Here is a 19,244-nt window from a genome sequence, read left to right on the forward strand (position 1 = left end):
AAGTATGCTGGTGGGGATGTTGTAAAGTTTCACGTTTACTGCGGACATGTGACCACTTAGATTCTGGTCTCACTTCTGTTTCTATCCTGGTCAAATGATTTAAAATCATTAATTTCCACTTTGTCACACTTTAAAATGTAAGGTGTAGGGCTGTATCTCTTTGTATACATTACGTGTATATTTTTCTGTTTTTAAATGTATTTTTAATTTTGCAGTCAATAGGATAAATTAAAAATTGCAGCATAGCTGTTTTGTTGATGAGCATTTGGGTGAATTGCCGTTGTAGAATCCTTGCCGCAGTGATGATCCCTGTACGTGTCTGAGTACGCTGGTAGCTATTTCTCTAGGTAGTCATCTGAAGTGGAATGTCTGGGTGAAGATGACGTACGTTTTCAGTCACCGCTGACTTACAGCCCCACTCCCACTAGCAGTTGATAAGAGTAGAGGCTGTTGGAATGTGCCAGGCGGAGCAAAGTGTTGGTTTGGATCAAGGTCATGGATGATACTAGAAGCTGAAAGCAGTGGGGAGTCCAGACACCTTAAAGGCATCAGCAGTGTCTGTTGTTGTCCTCCTGTTACTCAGTTAAGTTTCACAAAGTCAGCACTTCCCTTGCAGATCATGCAGAATCCATCTTAATCCTTATTTAGGTTTACCATAAATGTGTGTTGATCATTATCTGAAATGATTTTTTAAAATATTTTCTCTAGGGAATCTGGAAACCCCGGAAAATACCAAATCCAGATTTCTTTGAAGATCTGGAACCTTTCAAAATGACTCCTTTCACTGCTATTGGTTTAGAGCTGTGGTCTATGACCTCGGACATTTTTTTTGACAACTTTATCATAAGTAGCGATCGAAGAGTAGTTGATGACTGGGCCAGTGATGGATGGGGTCTGAAGAAAGCTGCTGACGGGGCTGCTGAGGTTTGTGCTGGCTTCTTATGCATTTGTATCTTTTATTACAGGTAACTAATTGCTGCTTTTGTGAAAAACTATCCTCTAATATTTGTCTTTTCCCTAATTTGGGAATGTTGGCATAAAGAGTGTGACCTGTGTCTGCTAAGGGCAAGATACTAGGGTGTGGGACCTGATCTCATTAGGCATATGTAATGGCTTGAGAGTCTGTATTTGTGTTATGTGTATAGGATTTTTTTTTAATTGTGTTAAGATGTATTTAACAAAATTTGCCATTTAGGGTATATTTTAGTGCAGTCTTAAATATTGAATCTTGGTTTATGCAATAACTGGAGTTTTCAAATAATTGGGTGTATGGGCCAGGCTGGGAATTGGAGAGACAGGGACATCGATACGAAGAAATTCTTCATTCCCTGGTCCCTGAGGTCCTGGGAGCCATTGCAGGTGATTAAGGAGCCAGCTTTCACACCTAAGACAGGGAAATCACCTTGAAGATAAGGAGAGGAGGAGAATTGAGGCTTTTCTTTCACATCCTTTTTACACTATGTGAACATCTCATCTTGAATCCTTTGAAAAAGGCACCTGAGCAGTGCCATGCGGTAACTCCGCAGTAGAGCAGCTTGGGCTTTGTTTGGGGTCAGAAGCCGGAACTTGATATCAGCCGTCTTGTTTCTCAGCCAGGTGTAGTGGGGCAGATGCTCGAGGCAGCCGAGGAGCGGCCGTGGCTCTGGGTGGTCTACATTCTGACAGTGGCTCTGCCTGTGTTCCTTGTCATCCTCTTCTGCTGCTCTGGAAAGGTATGAGTTGTTGGTTTCGCTTTGTTTTTGTTTTTGATTCACTAATTCTTATGTTATTAAAAATAACTAAAGATATATTGCCTGAGGTTTTCTTTGTAGCGACTCAGTGGTGACTGGGCCACACGTGGTGCTGACTTCTGACACCTTGTTCGCTACTCTCCGTGGCCAGTTACTGTGCCCAGATGGGAGTGGGGTTTGTTAGCCCCTCAGTTTCTTGCAGTATTAGCCACTGTCTTACTTCCCTTTACATTTGGCAGCAGCTTTCTGGAAGAAAAAAAAGACGACTTAGGTATCTACCTAGCCATCTGGGCACAAACCAGCTTTTCTTCCTGGCATGGCTGTTTCTATTTTATATACATTGGAATACAGCCTTTGATTTCTCATGGTGTGTTCCTTTCTCAGCATCCCTATCCCCACTGTCAGAAAACACATGTAGTGGTAATATACACTTACTTCAGTTTTTCTTGTTTAGCCTTTGTTATATGCAGTTTAAAAAAAAAAAAAGAAAAAGAAAATTTTGCTTGGGCTCTCTGCTTCTATTAAGTGAGGATCATGCTTCGCCTTGCGTTCGAGATGTTTTGTAACCTGATCCAGTCTTCCTTTCCCAGCCTTATCCCCATCCCTGTTCTGTGTGTCTGTGCCTCGGTCACCTGACTGGTTAGACCTGCACATTCCTGCCCGACCCCTTGCTTGTACTGTTCCTTCTCCCTTGAGCCACACACGTGCTCACGGGGGAGGACGCTCTCAGGCAGGAATTCCGTCTTACTCATTTCTATTTACCTCCCTCAGCGTTTGCCTGGTACAGAACTTTGCTCATAGGCATTTGATAATTATATGGTAACGTCATACATAAAAATGTGAACAAAACTGTTGTGCTTTGGGGGAATGTTTCAGAAACAGGCCAGTCCTATGGAGTACAAGAAGACTGATGCTCCTCAACCAGATGTGAAGGAGGAAGAAGAAGAAAAGGAAGAGGAAAAGGAAAAGGGAGATGAAGAGGAGGAAGGTGAAGAGAAACTTGGTAAGAAGGAGACCCCAGGATACCTGCTTCAGTCCAGCACCCTAAGATATTTCAAACCCTTAGAAGCAAGTTACTGTCGAGATTGTTTTAGACTTGAGGTGTCTGCTAATACTTGCTAACTACCAAAAACAAGTGTAAGGTTTTGCTCAGTCATCTTACTTTGACTTCTGTCTTAGAAGAGAAGCAGAAGAGTGATGCTGAAGGAGATGGTGGCACTGTCAGTCAAGAGGAGGAAGACAGGACACCTAAAGCAGAGGTAACAGAAAGGGGGAGAGTATATTTTGTATTTCAAGCAACTCAGGTGAAGGTACATTTAAGTCGAGAGTATTTTTCATAGGGTAATTTTCGATGGCAGTGGCAGTCAAAATTCTGTTACAGTTTTGTAAAAGTGGACTTCTTAGCGATGCAGGCCGACATTTTATAGCCCCAGATTACATCTGAATCTCAAAAGTATTTTCTGTGCTGAAAATGGCTTTCTGTAATGAGCAGAGGTTGTAGGGGAAACTAGTAAAATGCTTTCTGAGATGGCAGCTTCAGGTTATTGTTTTACAGTTCTGTCTCCTCATCTGCCTCTCCTCACTGTGCCCTTAAAAAATATTTCTTGCACCAGTCACTGCATTCTAAAATTTTTGTCCCTCTTGCCGATGGATTCATTCATTCATTCACTCAGTAAATATTTGTGAAGTACCCATTATGTGCCAGGCATTGTTAGTGAACAAGACAAAGAGACCCTACCTTTGGGGAAGTTAAATTCTAGTGGAAGGAAGACAGTGAGCAGTAGACATTATAAGGAAGTAAATGAACGGTAATGTTAAAAAGCAGTGGGCTTTGAAAAATAAAAGCAGGACAGGAAAAGGTATTGGCATGCTGGAGGTGGGCTGGGTTGCAGTGTTAAAGATGGTGGGTAGAGCTCAGTGGAGAGGTGACATTTCAACAGAGGCTTGAAAGAGATAAAGAACCTTGCCAGGGAGACGTCCCCGGAAAGAGCATCCCTGGCAGAGAGAACGCCGGCCCAGGGCCTGCGGTGCTCATCTGGAAGGCCATTGTGGCCAGCAGGTTGAAAAGAGGGGGAAGAGGCACGTGGGGAAGGTGCCAGATTATGTGGGGCCTCCTAGGCTGTTACATGCACTTGGCTTTTCCTCCTAGTGAAATGGACGGTCATTGCAGGCTTTGGGGCAAAGGAGTGGCCAGCCAGATTTGGTTACTCTGGCTGCTGTGTTTCCTACAGACTAGAGAGAATCAAGGAGCCTGGTTAGGAGGCTGCTGTAATAACCCAGGCGAGGGCTGGTGGCTCTGAGCAGGGTGATAGGAGAGAGCGATGTGAGCTTCTGCTCTGGTGGGTTGGGTATGAGGCATGAGGAAAAGAAGACTCCACACCTTTCTTCCCAGGGTTCCTTTTCCAAGCACTACTCTGTTTCATTCTGATCCTTCCTGGAAAAGTCTACTGAGTTTCCACTTCCAGCTATGATAGCTCTGCCCTTCTATTGGTAAAGCTCAGTGCTGTTTCTATTTCAATGGATATATTCTGTCTCAATGAGAATGCAGAGTTCTTTCAGGTAGGGACCAGTCTCACATATGTTTTTATATTCTCCAATCTTCTTTGCACAATAAGAAATCTCTACACTGTTGGCTTGTGGTCTTGAATGTTTTATGGGACTTGGCTTGGATAGCCTTTTGCCCTCATGAATCTTTCTCAGCCTTAAAATGGGGCTAATGTGTTCATAGGCCAGTATTCAGGATTAATCAAGATAACACGTGAAAGCCTGGTGTCTGGTCCTTTTTAAAAAAAAATGTTTATGGGTTAGATTGAGAAAAGTGCATGTTTATGGGAAACAGACAAAATAAGAACACACACAGTCCCACCACCTCTGAGACAGTCACTGTCTTTGGTGCATTCATTTTCTTCTAATCATTTTTCTTGTTTTTTCCTCAGATGGGTTATACTTAGCTTGGCTGATGAAAACTTGGTGAATTTTAACTTTTTTTTAATACTAATTATATTGAATTTTTTGTTTTTTCAACCAACAGGAGGATGAAATTTTGAACAGATCACCAAGAAACAGAAAGCCTCGAAGAGAGTGAAACAATCTTAAGAACTTGATCTGTGACTTCCTCTCCCTCCCCTTCCCCTGCAAGTGTGGGTCCTAGGAGAGGACCTGACACAACTTAGATTGAAACTCAGAAAACCTCCAGGCGTCACCATCAGCAGGTTCCGGTTGAACACTAGCCCGTGTAATTTTAAACATCTAGCAGTAAATAATTGCAGTTGTGACATAAAGGACCCTGTTTCTGTAGAAAGAAAGCATTTAACATAATGGTTGTGAAATGTAACATGAAGCAACTAACTTGTATTTTTTTGTTTTTAAATATCTTTGTTTTTTAAAATAGAGTGATAGAACTTTACCAGTCTTTAAAAATCTTGGCTTAATTTAATGTGTTAATTTGTCCATGCAGAAGTAACACCAACCTTTAAAAATGCGAGAGGGATGAATTTGCAGTTTTTATAACTGATTTTGTTCTTTAAGTTTGGTATTACAAAACATTCAAGTGTCTCTGTCCCTTAAAATTGATAATCATGTTTAAAGTACAGTCATTTGTGGTTATAATCTTGTTTTCCTTCCGTTACTCAATTCCTCCTAAGGAAATTGAAGCGAGGAATTGGGTGGAAGCCCAAATTTATATAAAGGTTCTGTTTAAGTTGTATTAAAAATAGACATACAAAAAGAAAAAAAACTTTTCACTTGATGTTGGTTAGACCATAAAGTGTGTTCTGTTGCCCTTGGAACAGCTCAGTTCCCAGACAGCTATGCAGTTCGTGGAGGAGGTGGCATAATGCGGCACTCGGGCATTCAGGCTTCACACACCAGGAGTGTCTGGGCTCCAGCCTTCTCAAGCAGGTGGCTTTTTAAGGAACGCTACCAGGGCACGTGAGCTCCAGAGTAGATGGAGGTGTTTTCATCACATCAGCCACTGTGTTGACACTGTTTCCCCTCCCTGTGTCCCCAGACCCCCAGCTTTCCCCTCTGCTATGCATTGTCTTCACAGCGCAGCCTGCAAGTCCGTTGCTGAAAATTATTAATAAGCCTTGCATAATGTTAAGCTTTATTGTGATTACGTGTATGTTTCTTCTTCCTTCATTAAGCAGACCCACACCTTTCCAGGGTCAAAGTACAAGACACAATACTATCTTGCATTTTTATGCATTTCTTTTACTCTGTGTAAAGACTGCAGAAGTCTAACCCAGAGGTAAGCCAATTCAGAATTGACTATGATTGAGCGCAGGCTAAAAGTATTTATGGGAGGAGCATGAGTTTTCTAATTTTTGTAGCTGCTAATCCTTTTAAGTCATCATTTGCAGTTCATGTAACAGTTGTGTCTTAAATTACATGATAAAGCAGTCCTTTTTTTTTTTTTAAACTATGTGGCTTGTAAAATTTTTAACAAAAGATCTTAGGTTTGTTTTTTTTTCCATGTGGAATGCAGATGGGTGCTATCAGAGCCTCTCCCCATCATTCTAATGTAATAATATCATTATTACACCACACTGAAATGTATTCAGAATTAGATGTTGTTTTAGCTTTATTCTTCAGAGGTGTTTCAAATGTACCGATGATACTGTTTCTTGCACTGAATATATAAACACTCCAGAGTGTTTATATTGGGGAGATATTGGGGAGGAAGTATATTTGTAAAAGATGAAGGCTGTGTCTGTTTATTTTGTTTATCTTCAACTTTTTACTGGTTCACTTAAATTCATATGAGGGTGGGATGCATTTTTCTTGCTGTTCAGTGCTTTAATCCTTTTCATCTGTCGTTCTGTGGTCACAGTCACCTTAGCTATGTAGCTGACTTTCCCAAATGTATTGAGTGCAAATAAACAGTTACTTAGCAAGACCTGAAAATACGTCTGCAGGTTTCTCCTTGAAGCAAGTGTGTGGGATCATTGCATTTCCAGAAATCTGCCTTTTTCACTCTCCTTTGACGTTAGATTTCATGCCTCCCTTACAGTTTCTTCCAGCTGAGCTGTGGAATGACAGGTGTATATCAACAGACTGTTCATTTGCCTTTCCAGGGTAATTCAGCAACGTTTGTCCAGAAAAAAGGAAAGTCTTTTTTGGTTCTTTTTTTCACTCTGTTGAAGGTGCAGCCTCCTGATTAGAAGTCTGACACAATGAATGATCAGCAGCAGTGTTCAGCTCTTTAAAAGGCACTTGCATTATGATTTTACATGCTGGTTATCTGTCCCATTGTTGTAAAATGCCCACTCCATCAGATGTGTTCCTCAATTTCTCTTATCCATAAAATACTCTACACTTTTTCTCAAATTGTCGTGTTACAAAATGGTATTACATTAAAGCCCTGTGTTAAGCGTCTGCTTTTGACTGAACTTCTTCATAGTAACCTTCCGTTCGCGCGTTGTACTGTTTCAGTTGTGCATTAATAATCTTTGCTACTACATGAGTTTCCTAACGCAGAAACTATTAAGGACGGTGAAATAATTACATCATCTCACCACGTGGATTTGATCCAGTCTAATTCAGTGTAGGCTTTGCCTCCTTTTCCTGCTGGAATGGGGTTCAGTAGTTTCAGTTGTATAACAGGGATAGCGGCTCAGAAAAGGGCGGGGTAATTTGTAGATAATATTATTTGAGGTTTGGGGGAACCATTGAACTTTTAAATTTTTATTAGAAAATCTTTGTTCAAAATCAGACTCCATCTTTTGCATATTCTTACATATTTCAGGGATATTTTTGAAAGTTGGACCAGAACTTTTTTTACGCAGGATTAGGCTTTTGAATTGCTTACTGAAGAGAAGTACACAAAGCGTACCGCCCCTAGTTACTGTTACCTTTTCTATTAGAAAAGAAATAATTTAATTCTGGTGTAAAATTTGACTTCGAAGAATGGTAACAGCCAGGACCGTGTTTACCGCACTCATGGGATAAGCACTTCCTTCCCTTAGCGGGCCACTTGAATTTTTTGTTTTGACTACCTTTGTATAAAAACAAATACTATTTGAATGAGGACTCAGTTTGTTTTCTTCTGATTTTAAAATAAAACATCTTCATTGACCTAGTAAACAGTTACTGTCACAAATACCGGCGCTCTTGTTGGCGATGGCTGTCACTGTGCAGCTATTGGCACCTGTTTAACTTCCCAGCAGTCAGGGTGCCAGCACCCGTTCCTAAAACCTCTTGGCCCAGCACAGGCTCCGTAACTCAGTAGCGCCAGAGGAAAGCACTCCAGCTCGGCCCTGCACGACTCCGGCCGGCTGTGCCACCAAAAGTGAGCAATGAGGTCGGAGAACAGCTGACGCCGGAACAGCGGGGCGCCTCCGGAGCTCGTCAGGGCCGAGTTAAAGGCGCTGTAGAAGACGACGGGGAGGCGCCGCCGGGCCCGGCGGCCGCCCGGGGCTGCGCACTGCCACCGCCCGCTTCCCTCCGCGGACCCGGAAGGGCCGGCCCGCGTGAGGCGGCGGCGCCGAGAGCCGGCTCCCGTCGGTCACGCTGGGATCGGGGCCCAGGCCTGAAGCCCGCCCAGCCGCTCCCCCCGCCTCTCGCTTGAGTTCCTTTTAAACTCCGCACGGGAGCCCCAGCGCGCCCTCTGCGTGTTCGCCCCCGCCCCTCGGGCGGCCCGCTCCTACTCCTCCGATTGGCTGCAGTCCCTGTTCGTCAGCCGTGACGCCGGGGTCGCCTGCCGGGGCCCCGCCCTCTTCCGAGAGCCCTGAAAACAATTTTAAGATGGCGGCGGCGGCGGCGCGGAAAACAATGGGGCCGGGGCGGCGGGGCCAGGCCGAGGCCTGAGGTGGGCAGCGAGCGCCTGCCCAGGCTGGGCCGAGCAGGGCCAGAGGAAGACCCGCCGCCGCGCGCGAGCCCGCTCCGCAGCTCGCGGGGCCATGGCGTGGCCGTGAGGCGGCCGGGCCGCCGGCGGGGAGCGGAGTCCGCAGTGCCGGCCGGCCCCGAGAGGCCCGCCTCGGGCCCGGCCCGTGCAGCCCGCGGCCCATGGTGCTGCCCACCTGCCCGATGGCGGAGTTCGCGCTGCCGCGGCACAGCGCCGTCATGGAGCGCCTCCGCCGGCGCATCGAGCTGTGCCGGCGCCACCACAGCACCTGCGAGGCCCGCTACGAGGCCGTCTCGCCCGAGCGCCTGGAGCTCGAGCGCCAGCACACCTTCGCCCTGCACCAGCGCTGCATCCAGGCCAAGGCCAAGCGCGCCGGCAAGCACCGGCAGCCGCCCGCGCCGGCCCCGGCGCCCGCCCCGGCCCCGCGCCTCGACGCCGCCGACGGCCCCGAGCACGGCCGCCCCGTCGCGGTGAGTAGGGCTCGGGGAGAAGCCCCGTCCCCGGAGACGCTGCCCCGACGCCGCCCGGGGTCCCCTGAGCCGTCCTCCTCGGGTCTGGCTAACTTGTCAGGGACGGAGCGCTTGTCATCTGCGGGGGATGGCTCGGCGGCGTTACTTTGGGAAAACATGACCTAAGGACCTTACATGAAGGGCTGGGAAGGCTGGCGGACCGTCGTGAAAGGTTTTCCTTCCAGACTCGATTCCGAAATTTTGAGAGCTTTATTTTTAGAACAGGCAGGCGTTAAAATTGCCTGTGATGGTGGCCTCATTTATTCCGCAAACGTCCATTGGGTCCTTGCACTTTGCAGAGTCAGAGCTGTAAATATGGAAGTAAGACGGGCTCCAGTTGACCAAATCCAACTGTTCTGAATGGAAAATCCTAGAATTTTTGGAAATCTTAGTGAAGGCATGGTACTGCTCATTGAGTGGTACGAAGGTATTCTTTGTTAAGGCAACCCTGAAATTTGTGAACTTGTGATTCCAGCAGTATTTTTGACAATTCCAGTTTTAATTATAAGCTTGTTTAAAGTCTCTGATGATGTCCGAGTGTGTTTTGGGTAGATATCCGGGAAACTTGTTGGTTAGAGATTTTCCTCCCTGAAACTGATGGGGTTTTTTTTGTTGTTGTTTTCTTGGTAGTTTAAAGTTTAGAACACATGTTATCGACTTAATTGGTTTTGTGTGTTGTTTAATTCATGCTTTCATTACCTCTCACCTGGGCTATTGGAGTATCTTCCCTAACTAGTCTAGGCATTTAGTCTTTTTCTCCCTCTAAATGCTATGTCCCTCACAGGTCCTATGCACCGGTTGAATTATTTTCCTTATTCACTCTGACACTAGCATGGGCTGCTGGACATTTCATTGTTTATTGTTATCAAGTCTCATATAGTCAAGTCTTCTTGTCCTCACAGTTTTCATCTGTAAACTGAGGGTGTGTTTGGCTTCTTATCCTCTAGGATTCTTATAAGACTCAAAAGAAATGAATGTGGATGTGAAAATATTTCATAAATGAAAAGGCTGCCTGCAGGACCCTCTCCCCATTCACCTTTCAGAACCCTGCTACCCTTCAGGTCCAGCTCATCTTTCTCTTTGACGCTAGTTTCTGACCACCCTACCCCCCAGCAGTTAGAATCTCCTTTGTCAAAACCTTTAGGAAATGTATTGTCTGTGATATTTATTTTAAGAACATAGTCACATACTACTTAAGGTCATGTCTTGCCAACTAGATTGTAACCCCTGGGAGACAGGGAGGGGTTTGACTCAGTCAAAGGAAAGACTGAGTTGTGGGTGTCATTCCAATTAACTAATGAAAGCCCATGAAAAATCTTAGTTTTACACACAAATAGTTGCCTTGAACACTCCCTAGAAAGTATATTAGTAGTGATTCAAATTGTTTATAGAGAGCAAGAATTTAGACTCTCTGTAATATTTTTATCCTAAACTATTCAAGAGAAATTGGGCATGCTGTTTGAAGAAAAATTAATTGTGTGTGTGTCAGAACTCGAGTCTGGCCTGTCAGTCATTCCTTTGGGTGTCGGAGCCTGATCAGGTGTGCCATGTTATGTTGATGTCTTATCAAGTTAGACCTTGACCCTTGGATTTCATGAGTTTAAACTTTAGAATGGAAGTGCTCTTCCCCCTCCCTACTAGGAAGAGGGACCCTTTTCACTTCAGTCTCCAAGTGATTCTAGGTGAGCCCTTTGGCCTTTGGAGTGGGGTCTTAAGAACGGGAGATCAGTGTCACTAAGAACACAGCGGCATTTTCTGTTTTGGTGGTTCCTTCAGTTCCAAGGGGGAGAGAGTCCTTGCCTTCCTAGATAGGATTTTGACTTGGAGAGAGGGCACAGCTTTGCCCAGAGAGATGAAGGGGAGAAACTGCTTCTTGGTCATTGTTATTTTGGACAGTTCTATGTATGTATTTGAGTTAATTAATATTCCTTACATAAGGAATACTATTATTTTTTCCCAAATGTTCTATAAAACTCATAGACAGCTGTTTTATAGACAAAGTTACCATGAGCAAACCATTGGTACAACTGAAAAGGGATCAAATCAAATTTACTAACAGAGTTCACCTTCTGGTTATTTTTTTCCCTTAGGATATTCCACCGCAGCTAAGTCTACTTTGCTAGAGTTGAATCAGAAACAGGGCATCAGACTTTTTTTCTACCCTAGTTGTCAGGGAATGACCCTATTAGGGTTTCTTCATACTATGTGTACTCATAAGCCAAATAGTAGTTTTCTAATGATAGTTGTAATTGACTTCTTTTTATTAGGGATGCCAGATTGTAGAGAATTATACAAACATTCATTCTGTCATTGAAATAGTCTTCTACAATAGCTTGAACATTTTCTTTCAGTAAAATGCTATAAAGGTTTATGCCACGTCCCCTTATCACACTTTGGCTGCTTACTCCTTAAGTAGTTGTGATAGTCTCTGAAGAAATTTGACAGTTGCTTGCCACCCATTCATGGACGTTACCTTCCCTGCTTAGTTCAGGCAAGCAGAAGTTCTCTTGCTCTCTTTCTAACTTTTATCTGTACATAATTTAAAATTTAGAGAAAAGCCACACAAACAGTACAAAGATCATCTGCATACCCTCCACTTAGATTCCACCCATTGTCATCATCATGACCCATTTACTTTATCATTTGCACACATGCTCTCTTTCTCTCCTCACTAGCTCTCTCTCCCTGAAACCTTTGTTCTCTAAACCACCTGTGGGGGCACTGCACACATGGCTCTGGGTACCTATTTGCAGTAGGTACCCCCGACACCCTAGTGTGTACCTCCTAAGAGTTAAGAAAGTTGTGCAAAATTTTAATAATGATTAATGACCAAACTTACATAAGAATCATGCAAATAACATTATTTTCTGGGAATAAATATTGCTGGACATAGAACAGATGATGTAGTATAATCATGTGGGGTCATTTTAGAGAAAAGGTCACTGATGTGGTTTTAGGATCCCTTTATTCCGTATAACATTTGGGACCTGTTCCTAGCACCCTCTTTCTTTTTTTGTCTTCAGTTATCTCCTTTCCCACTGGGTCCTTCCCTTCAGCTTGAAAACATAAGCAAATATTCTCCTTCCTTTTGTCTTTTCTCACCCTCAGAATAGTATTCCATCTTCTTCCTTCCCTTTGCCCTTTCCACTGCACTTCCCATTTGCTCATTAGCCCATTGTAATCTGCCTTCTACCTCTTCTACTTTTCTGAAGCTGCCCCCTTAAAGAACACCAAAGATGGAATTGCCAAATTCATTGGCTTCTTAGTCATCATTCTTCTTGACTTCCTCCTTAAGACTGTTCTCTTAGGTTCTACTCTCTCCTGATTTTCTTTCCAGCTTTAAATATTTGAGTGCCTACTGTGGGCCAGAGCATATTTGGTCACTAGGGATGCAGAAGTGAACAAGACAAATTAAAACTCTGCTCTCATGGAGAGAGAGCAATAATTTTTAAAATTAATGTTTCATAATGCTAAGAAATAATTTAAAGAGTTATGTGATACTGAGTGATTTACAGTAGCAACTTTAGGTAGGACACTCTGTCTTAATTTGACCTGAATGACAGAAGGTTATCATTTAGCTGAAAATTTCAGAAAAGAACGTTCCAGTTAGACAGCACCCCAGGGTCTGAGGTGAGAGCCTTCCGAGCTTGCATGAAGGACGGAAAGGAGGTCAGTGTGGCCAGAGCAGCCTGGCAGGTAGACAGCTGGTATGAGAGGTGGGTAAGCAAAGATCAGATCAGGTGCAGCAGGAAGCAGTAGCAGGGCTTTAAGCAGCAACACGACATGACCTAACTTATTTTTTAAAGGCCATTCTGGTGGTAGATGAAGGATGCCTGGGATTGGTCTGGGTAAGAGTGGATGCAGTTAGGTCTTTTGCTGAGGTCTAGGCTGGGGCTGGTGATCGTAGTACAGATGGAGAGGAAGAGATGGTCCTGGACAGTTTCTGAAGGCAGAAGTGACAGCTTGGTGATGAGTTAGATGGGATGGTTGGGGGAAGTATGGGAGGAGTTGAGGGGAATTCTGAGTTTTTTGGCTTGAGAAACTTTCTTTACACACTTTTTAAATATTAATATTCCCCAGCCAACTATATCCTCTGCTTTATTTTTACTCAATTTTCTTTTCCTGGGTTGATGTCATTGATTCTTTCATGGCTTTGTCTGTCACCCATAGTAATAAGGTGCTGTATCTCCAGATCAGTCTTCCAAGGTTCAAATCCAACTGTCTACTGGACATTTCCACTTTGATTTCCCACATGGCCAAAAGGGACTCTCCCTTTTTCCTGCTAATCTTGTATTTGGAGTATTTTCCCTAGTCCAGTCATCCAGAGTAGAAACTTGAGACTTACCCACTCCTTTCCTTCACTTCCAGCTTTAAGTTGGTCATTTGTCCAGCCAACATTGAGCTTCTGCTGGGAACTGGGAACTGTGGTGCCAGACCTATGTCACACAGCCTAATGGAGTGTGGATGGTAAACAGGTCATTGCAAAGCCCTGCTGAGGGCTGCAAAGCCTGTGGGAACATTGGGAAAGGGGTGCCCCTTGGGTGAAGTTTGGAAGACTTTAAAGACTTGGCTTTTAAAATGGGTCTTAATATTTTGCCAGGTGTTTCCCCAAAGGGTGTTCCATGAAACTAATTTCATGGGCTACTAAAACAGTTCTGGAGTTGAAGAAATTTGAGTGACACTGGGATAAATAAATTTTTTAAGTTTCCTTTATTTAGGACATTTTCAAGCATTTAATGTGCTAATATGCATGTGGATTTGCGCTCTTATCAGGGAGCATCTAATAGGACTTTGATTCCTTTGGGAAATAAAGCAAAAGCATAAAATTATGACAGTAATTCTTTTAATTTGGGACTTAAAGTGCTAGAGGCTGGAAGATAAAGCTGGAAAGGTAGGAGTCATATCATGAAAAGCTTTATGTCTGATACTTGGACTAAATAATTTTGAGACATTGTGAACCCTCTTACACATTTTTATGTCTGCATCTAAAACTTTTCATGCTAAATTTTTAAGCTTATCAAAAATTATAATGCATTCATTCTGTTGATCAATTGTATACTGTTACCATAAGTCAATTTATTAAGTGAAATATGTGAGATACGAAACTTATTAATACAGAGCTTTACAAGTGCTACAAATGTTTAATATGAATCAGCTATTTTAAACAGAGACAAGAAAAAGGGCAAAAAATGCTATTTATAGTTGTGGAGGTTGTAACTTCCAGAAAATTATAAATATTAACTTTTAAAAATAAAATGGTTGGATCAATTTTTAAAATGTACCCAGTGCAATCTGAATACCTTAGTGACAAGCTTGCATCAACCATTTAAAGAATGCTTTTCTTTAACAGAAATTTTAAGTGTTTCCTTTTTCTCCTGGAACTTGCATTTCTTTTACATTTGCCTTATGTAATTTTATTCCAACATAATGAGTGCTTGAAAATCTTTATTTGATCACTCTGGCATGTTTCTCTGCAACAAAAACAGGTATAAAAATTGAAATTAAAAGCTTTTCAATTTACTGTGGTCATAAAGCTCTCTGCATATTTTAGCTCTTTTTAAAGTTGATTTATACAGAAGAATATGTGTAGCATTTATAAGTTTATGTATGTTACATATATTTTTTATTTCAATAAGTTGAGTTATAGTAAATTAGTATGCAGCAAATCAACAAATGCATTATACATTTTTATAAATGTTGAACAAAAAGTATAAGTTTATTAGAAATGCCTCCCTTATTGAGGTGGCTGAGGCTTTTTCCTCCTCAGTTTGTTCGTGTAACCGTGGATGAATATTGTTGACAAAAGGGCAGCTCTTCATTCTGTTCCTGTTGTTTTGTTTTTATAAATTTAAATTTCAAATCCTTGTTCACATAAATAAGTATAAAGGAAAGGAATAAGTTTAATTATAACAATGTTACTCAATTTTTTGAAATTTGAGTTGTATGCCTAAAATCACAGTGATATGTATCATCAAAAATTAGGAAACTATATTCAATATCTTGTAGTAACCTATAATGAAAAAGAATATGAAAAGGAATATATGTATGTATATATATGACCGAAACATTTTGCTGTACACCAGAAATTGACACAACACTGTAAACTGATTATACGTCAGTAAACTGCATGATCAAAAAAAATTACTAATTAGCTGACAACTTGGTTAGGTACATTTTCAAGTTTATTAAAAGAGAATTAGAAACCTGACTTACAAAAGGATAACCTAGTCTAGTCATTAGTCATTCATTTTCTCAATTACCAAGAAATGTAACACAAAATCTTTACCAAATCTTATCAGTTGATTATTGATTATACCTGTTATTCCTTCACTTAGAAGGACTTTGTTTAACCTAATATACTCAAAATTGGTTGGGAAAATCAAAACACTATTCATTTCAATATACCTATGCCAATACAGTATTTTTTGATAAAATACTTCTATCTTCTTTAGATATATTTTCATCAAAATCTTAGAGCTGTGACTGTAGGTTGTTTAATGTATAGCAAATGTCTGCCAGGTAAAAGCATTTTAGCAATTGGCAAAATCAGTTTTCATTGTCAAATTAATCAGCTTTCTGTCAGAAAAAATTTGACTTCAGTTTTCAAATACCCGCAGTAATGTACATCCCCATGACTAACATCTCACTTTTGAATTCTAACGGAGAGTGTTCAAGAGTATGGAGCCTTCTCATGAGTTCTGTTGCCTGCATCAAGGACACTGCATTGCCTTCATGTATCTGACCCATATTCTCTGCTCTCTCAGGGAGCACTCTTTTCAAAGAGCTATACGTTGTTTATTTCGTTGAGGATGGTAGAATGATGTCTTTATTTATTTTTCTTTACATTTTTTTATTGAGTTATAGTCACTTTACAATGTTGTCAAATTCCAGTGTAGAGCACAATTTTTCAGTTATACATGAACATACATATATTCATTGTCACATTTTTTTTCGCTGTGAGTTACCACAAGATCTTGTATATATTTCCCTGTGATACACAGTATAGTCTTGTTTATCTAGTCTACATTTTGAAATCCCAGTCTGCCCCTCCCCCCCCACCCCCTTGGCAACCACAAGTTTGTATTCTATGTCTATGAGTCTGTTTCTGTTTTGTACTTATGGGTTTTTTTGTTTTTGTTTTAAGATTCCACATATGAGCGATCTCATATGGTATTTTTCTTTCTCTTTCTGGCTTACTTCACTTAGAATGACATTCTCCAGGAACATCCATGTTGCTGCAAACGGTGTTATGTTGTCGGTTTTTTATAGCTGAGTAGTATTCCATTGTATAAATGTACCACATCTTCTTTATCCAGTCATCTGCTGATGGACATTTAGGCTGTTTCCATGTCTTGGCTATTGTAAATAGTGCTGCTATGAACACTGGGGTGTAGGTGTCTTTTTGAAGTAGGGTTCCTTCTGGATATATGCCCAGGAGCGGGACTCCTGGGTCATATGGTAAGTCTATTCCTAGTCTCTTGAGGAATCTCCATACTGTTTTCCACAGCGGCTGCACCAAACTGCATTCCCACCAGCAGTATAGGAGGGCTCCCTTTTCTCCACAGCCTCTCCAGCATTTGTCATTTGTGGACTTTTGAACGATGGCCATTCTGACTGGTGTGAGGTGATACCTCATTGTAGTTTTGATTTGCATTTCTCTGATAATTAGTGATACTGAGCATTTTTTCATGTGCCTATTGATCATTTGTATTTCTTCCTTGGAGAATTGCTAGAATGACGTCTTTAAATGAAGAATATTACCACTCCTGCTACCCACTCTGTGCTATATCTGAATTCAGAGCATCCCAACTTGCAGGCCAAACTTTGGCAATTGAGGTGCCCGAGTCCCCTAAGTCAATAAAGAACTACTGCCCAGCAGAGCAGCAGACGAGACCGTGGTACACGGTGAACACATGGAGCAGCATGTCATTGGGATGGCGTCCAGCACCTTGGGAATGAAGCCCATGTGCAGCACTCCAAGACCCCGCAAATACTGTGAATGTGGTTCTTTGAAAATGGCCTAATGTGTCTTGGTGTCTTAATGTGTACGCCTTTCCCTGGTCTCATAGTGTCTGATGCTTGCTCACCATTCAGAACTCTGCTCATGTGTCATCTCCTTTAAGACCTCTTCCCTAAGTCCCTCCTAGCCAGACGAGGTGCTTAACCTCTGTCAGAACAACCGGACTGAGCTTTAATTGGTGTGTTTGCTGCTCTCCATTAGACTGAGAGCAACCTAAGAGCAAGACCAATAGTCTAGCGCCATACATGCCACATATTTGGCACTCAGCAAGCATCTGTGGAATGAGTATTAATGATATTGTGCAAGGAGTTCTGAATTGGGAGTCAGAAGTTGTGTGTTTTTCAGCTGGGATCGTTTCAGAGGTGGAGTTGGCAGAGATAAGAGAGTAGGCCCTGTTCTATACTGCCATGTTCATTGCAACTTTGCTCACAATAGCCAAGAGGTGGAAGCACTCTAAGTTTCCATCAGCAGATGAATGAAGAAAATATGCTGTATACATACATAGGACTATTGCTCAGCCTTAAACAGGAAAGAAATTGTGTCACATGTTAAAACATGGATGAACCTTGAGGACATTATGCTAAGTGAAATAAGCCAATTGCAAAAAGACAAATACTGTGTGATGCCACTTACCTGAGGTATCTAAAATCATCAAACTTCTTAGAAACACAAGGTAGAATGGTAATTGCCAGGGGCTGGAGGGAAAGGGAGAGGGGGACTCATTCAATGGATCACTTTTTCACTTTTGCAGGATGAAAAGTCCTAGAGATTTGTTGCACAACAGTGTGCATATAGTTAACGCTACTATACTGTACACATAAACATAGTTAAGGCAGTACATTTTATGGTATGGGTTTTTTACCGCAAATTTTTAAAAATTAGAAGATCAAAACTATGATTTTTCCAAACCACATGCCCCCCAAATTTTCTAGCAATTATAAAGGCTTCTTAATAGAGACATATCAATGATATTAGAAAGACTAATTTTAAAGTCAGTCAAAAAAAGATGTGATAGATGCTATGATTTTCTGCCTAAATATAAAACAAGGAAAAATTTTATATTTATGTATCTCCCTTCTTGTATAGTATCTTTATTACTGTACAGGTATGAATAAAGTATGCTAATGTAAGCAGAAAGGAGAAGAGACAGTAGGCCTTGTGTCTCAGGGAAGGAGGATGCTGCTGATAAGCAGAAGGAAGATAGTTCAATATTTGCATGCAGGTGAGATAAAGCTAGTTATGGGCCAGGTCAAAAATCTGAACGCAGTGACGATTTTGGCCTAAAGTAGTTGTATGGTTTAAGGCATGACACTCTCTGCTCCAACTTCCTCATTGTTAAAAGGTGTTAAGAGGAAAAAATATTTAAGAGACCAAAGATTGTAAACTGTGTAGAAAAATTTTACCTCCACTCAGGGACCCAGTCCAGCACAGCCTAGGTTCTGGGGGATGGGTGTGGTTCAGGGGGAGAAAACTAGAAAAACCACCAGCTGTCTCTTCCCTTGCTGAGAAAGCAAAGTCTCTGAGTGTTGCTGATTGGCTAGTGATATCAGGACCTTTCCATTAAGGAGGCCGTGGGCTGGCTGGAGGGGGTCTACTGTGTATTGGGGCGGCTGTCTTGGGATTGGACCTTCAGCTGCCTCTGCGACTTGAATGTAATGTACCTGTTTGGGGATCATGGCATCCGGCCTGGTCTGCTTTGGTGTAAGTAGCCTAGCTGGTCAGGTCAAAAGAAAATTTTACAAGGATCAGACTCTCTAAATATAGTCATTTAGTCCTTGTAGCAGTTTCATATGGTGGATATTATGTCCAATTTTACATGTAAGGAAACTGAGACTCATAGGTTAACTTGCGAAGATTGCCAACTCAGTGATACGACCAGAATTCAAACCAAAGTCCAATTCAGAGCTCTTTGTCTTTCCAATGCCATTTAGCTTCTGCAGAGGAGATCATACATAATAAAGAACTTTATAAAAACTAGAAGTTTTTTAGAAACAGATTACTAGTTAATATATTATTTAGTGTAGAACAGAGATTTTCAGTCAAAGACGCTCTCTGGCAGAGGGGCATGTATATCAGAATTAACATGGTCCCCCCTTATCTCTGGTTTTGCTTTCTAATGTTTCAGTTACCTACTATCAAAC

General features: G+C 42.0%; 2 protein-coding genes across 3 annotated transcripts in view; both read left to right on the plus strand.

Moving 5' to 3' along the window:
- CANX (calnexin) overlaps positions 1–7,106 on the plus strand; it is a 27,525-nt gene extending 20,419 nt beyond the window's left edge. Inside the window, exons 11-15 of the mRNA XM_031437973.2 lie at positions 709–924; positions 1,593–1,712; positions 2,607–2,733; positions 2,910–2,989; positions 4,762–7,106. Of these exons, the coding sequence (XP_031293833.1) occupies positions 709–924; positions 1,593–1,712; positions 2,607–2,733; positions 2,910–2,989; positions 4,762–4,815 (597 nt within the window). The 3' untranslated portion in view covers positions 4,816–7,106. The remainder of the gene's footprint in view (positions 1–708; positions 925–1,592; positions 1,713–2,606; positions 2,734–2,909; positions 2,990–4,761) is intronic.
- A 1,362-nt stretch (positions 7,107–8,468) lies between these two features.
- The window catches only part of MAML1 (mastermind like transcriptional coactivator 1), a 41,270-nt gene continuing 30,494 nt past the window's right edge, over positions 8,469–19,244 (plus strand). For both annotated transcript variants that reach the window (XM_031438027.2, XM_064480169.1), the window contains exon 1: positions 8,469–9,044. In XM_031438027.2, the coding sequence (XP_031293887.2) occupies positions 8,736–9,044 (309 nt within the window). In that variant the 5' untranslated portion in view covers positions 8,469–8,735. The remainder of the gene's footprint in view (positions 9,045–19,244) is intronic.

The sequence above is a fragment of the Camelus dromedarius genome, chromosome 27 (assembly GCF_036321535.1).
Source record: "Camelus dromedarius isolate mCamDro1 chromosome 27, mCamDro1.pat, whole genome shotgun sequence".
Lineage (NCBI taxonomy): Eukaryota > Metazoa > Chordata > Mammalia > Artiodactyla > Camelidae > Camelus > Camelus dromedarius.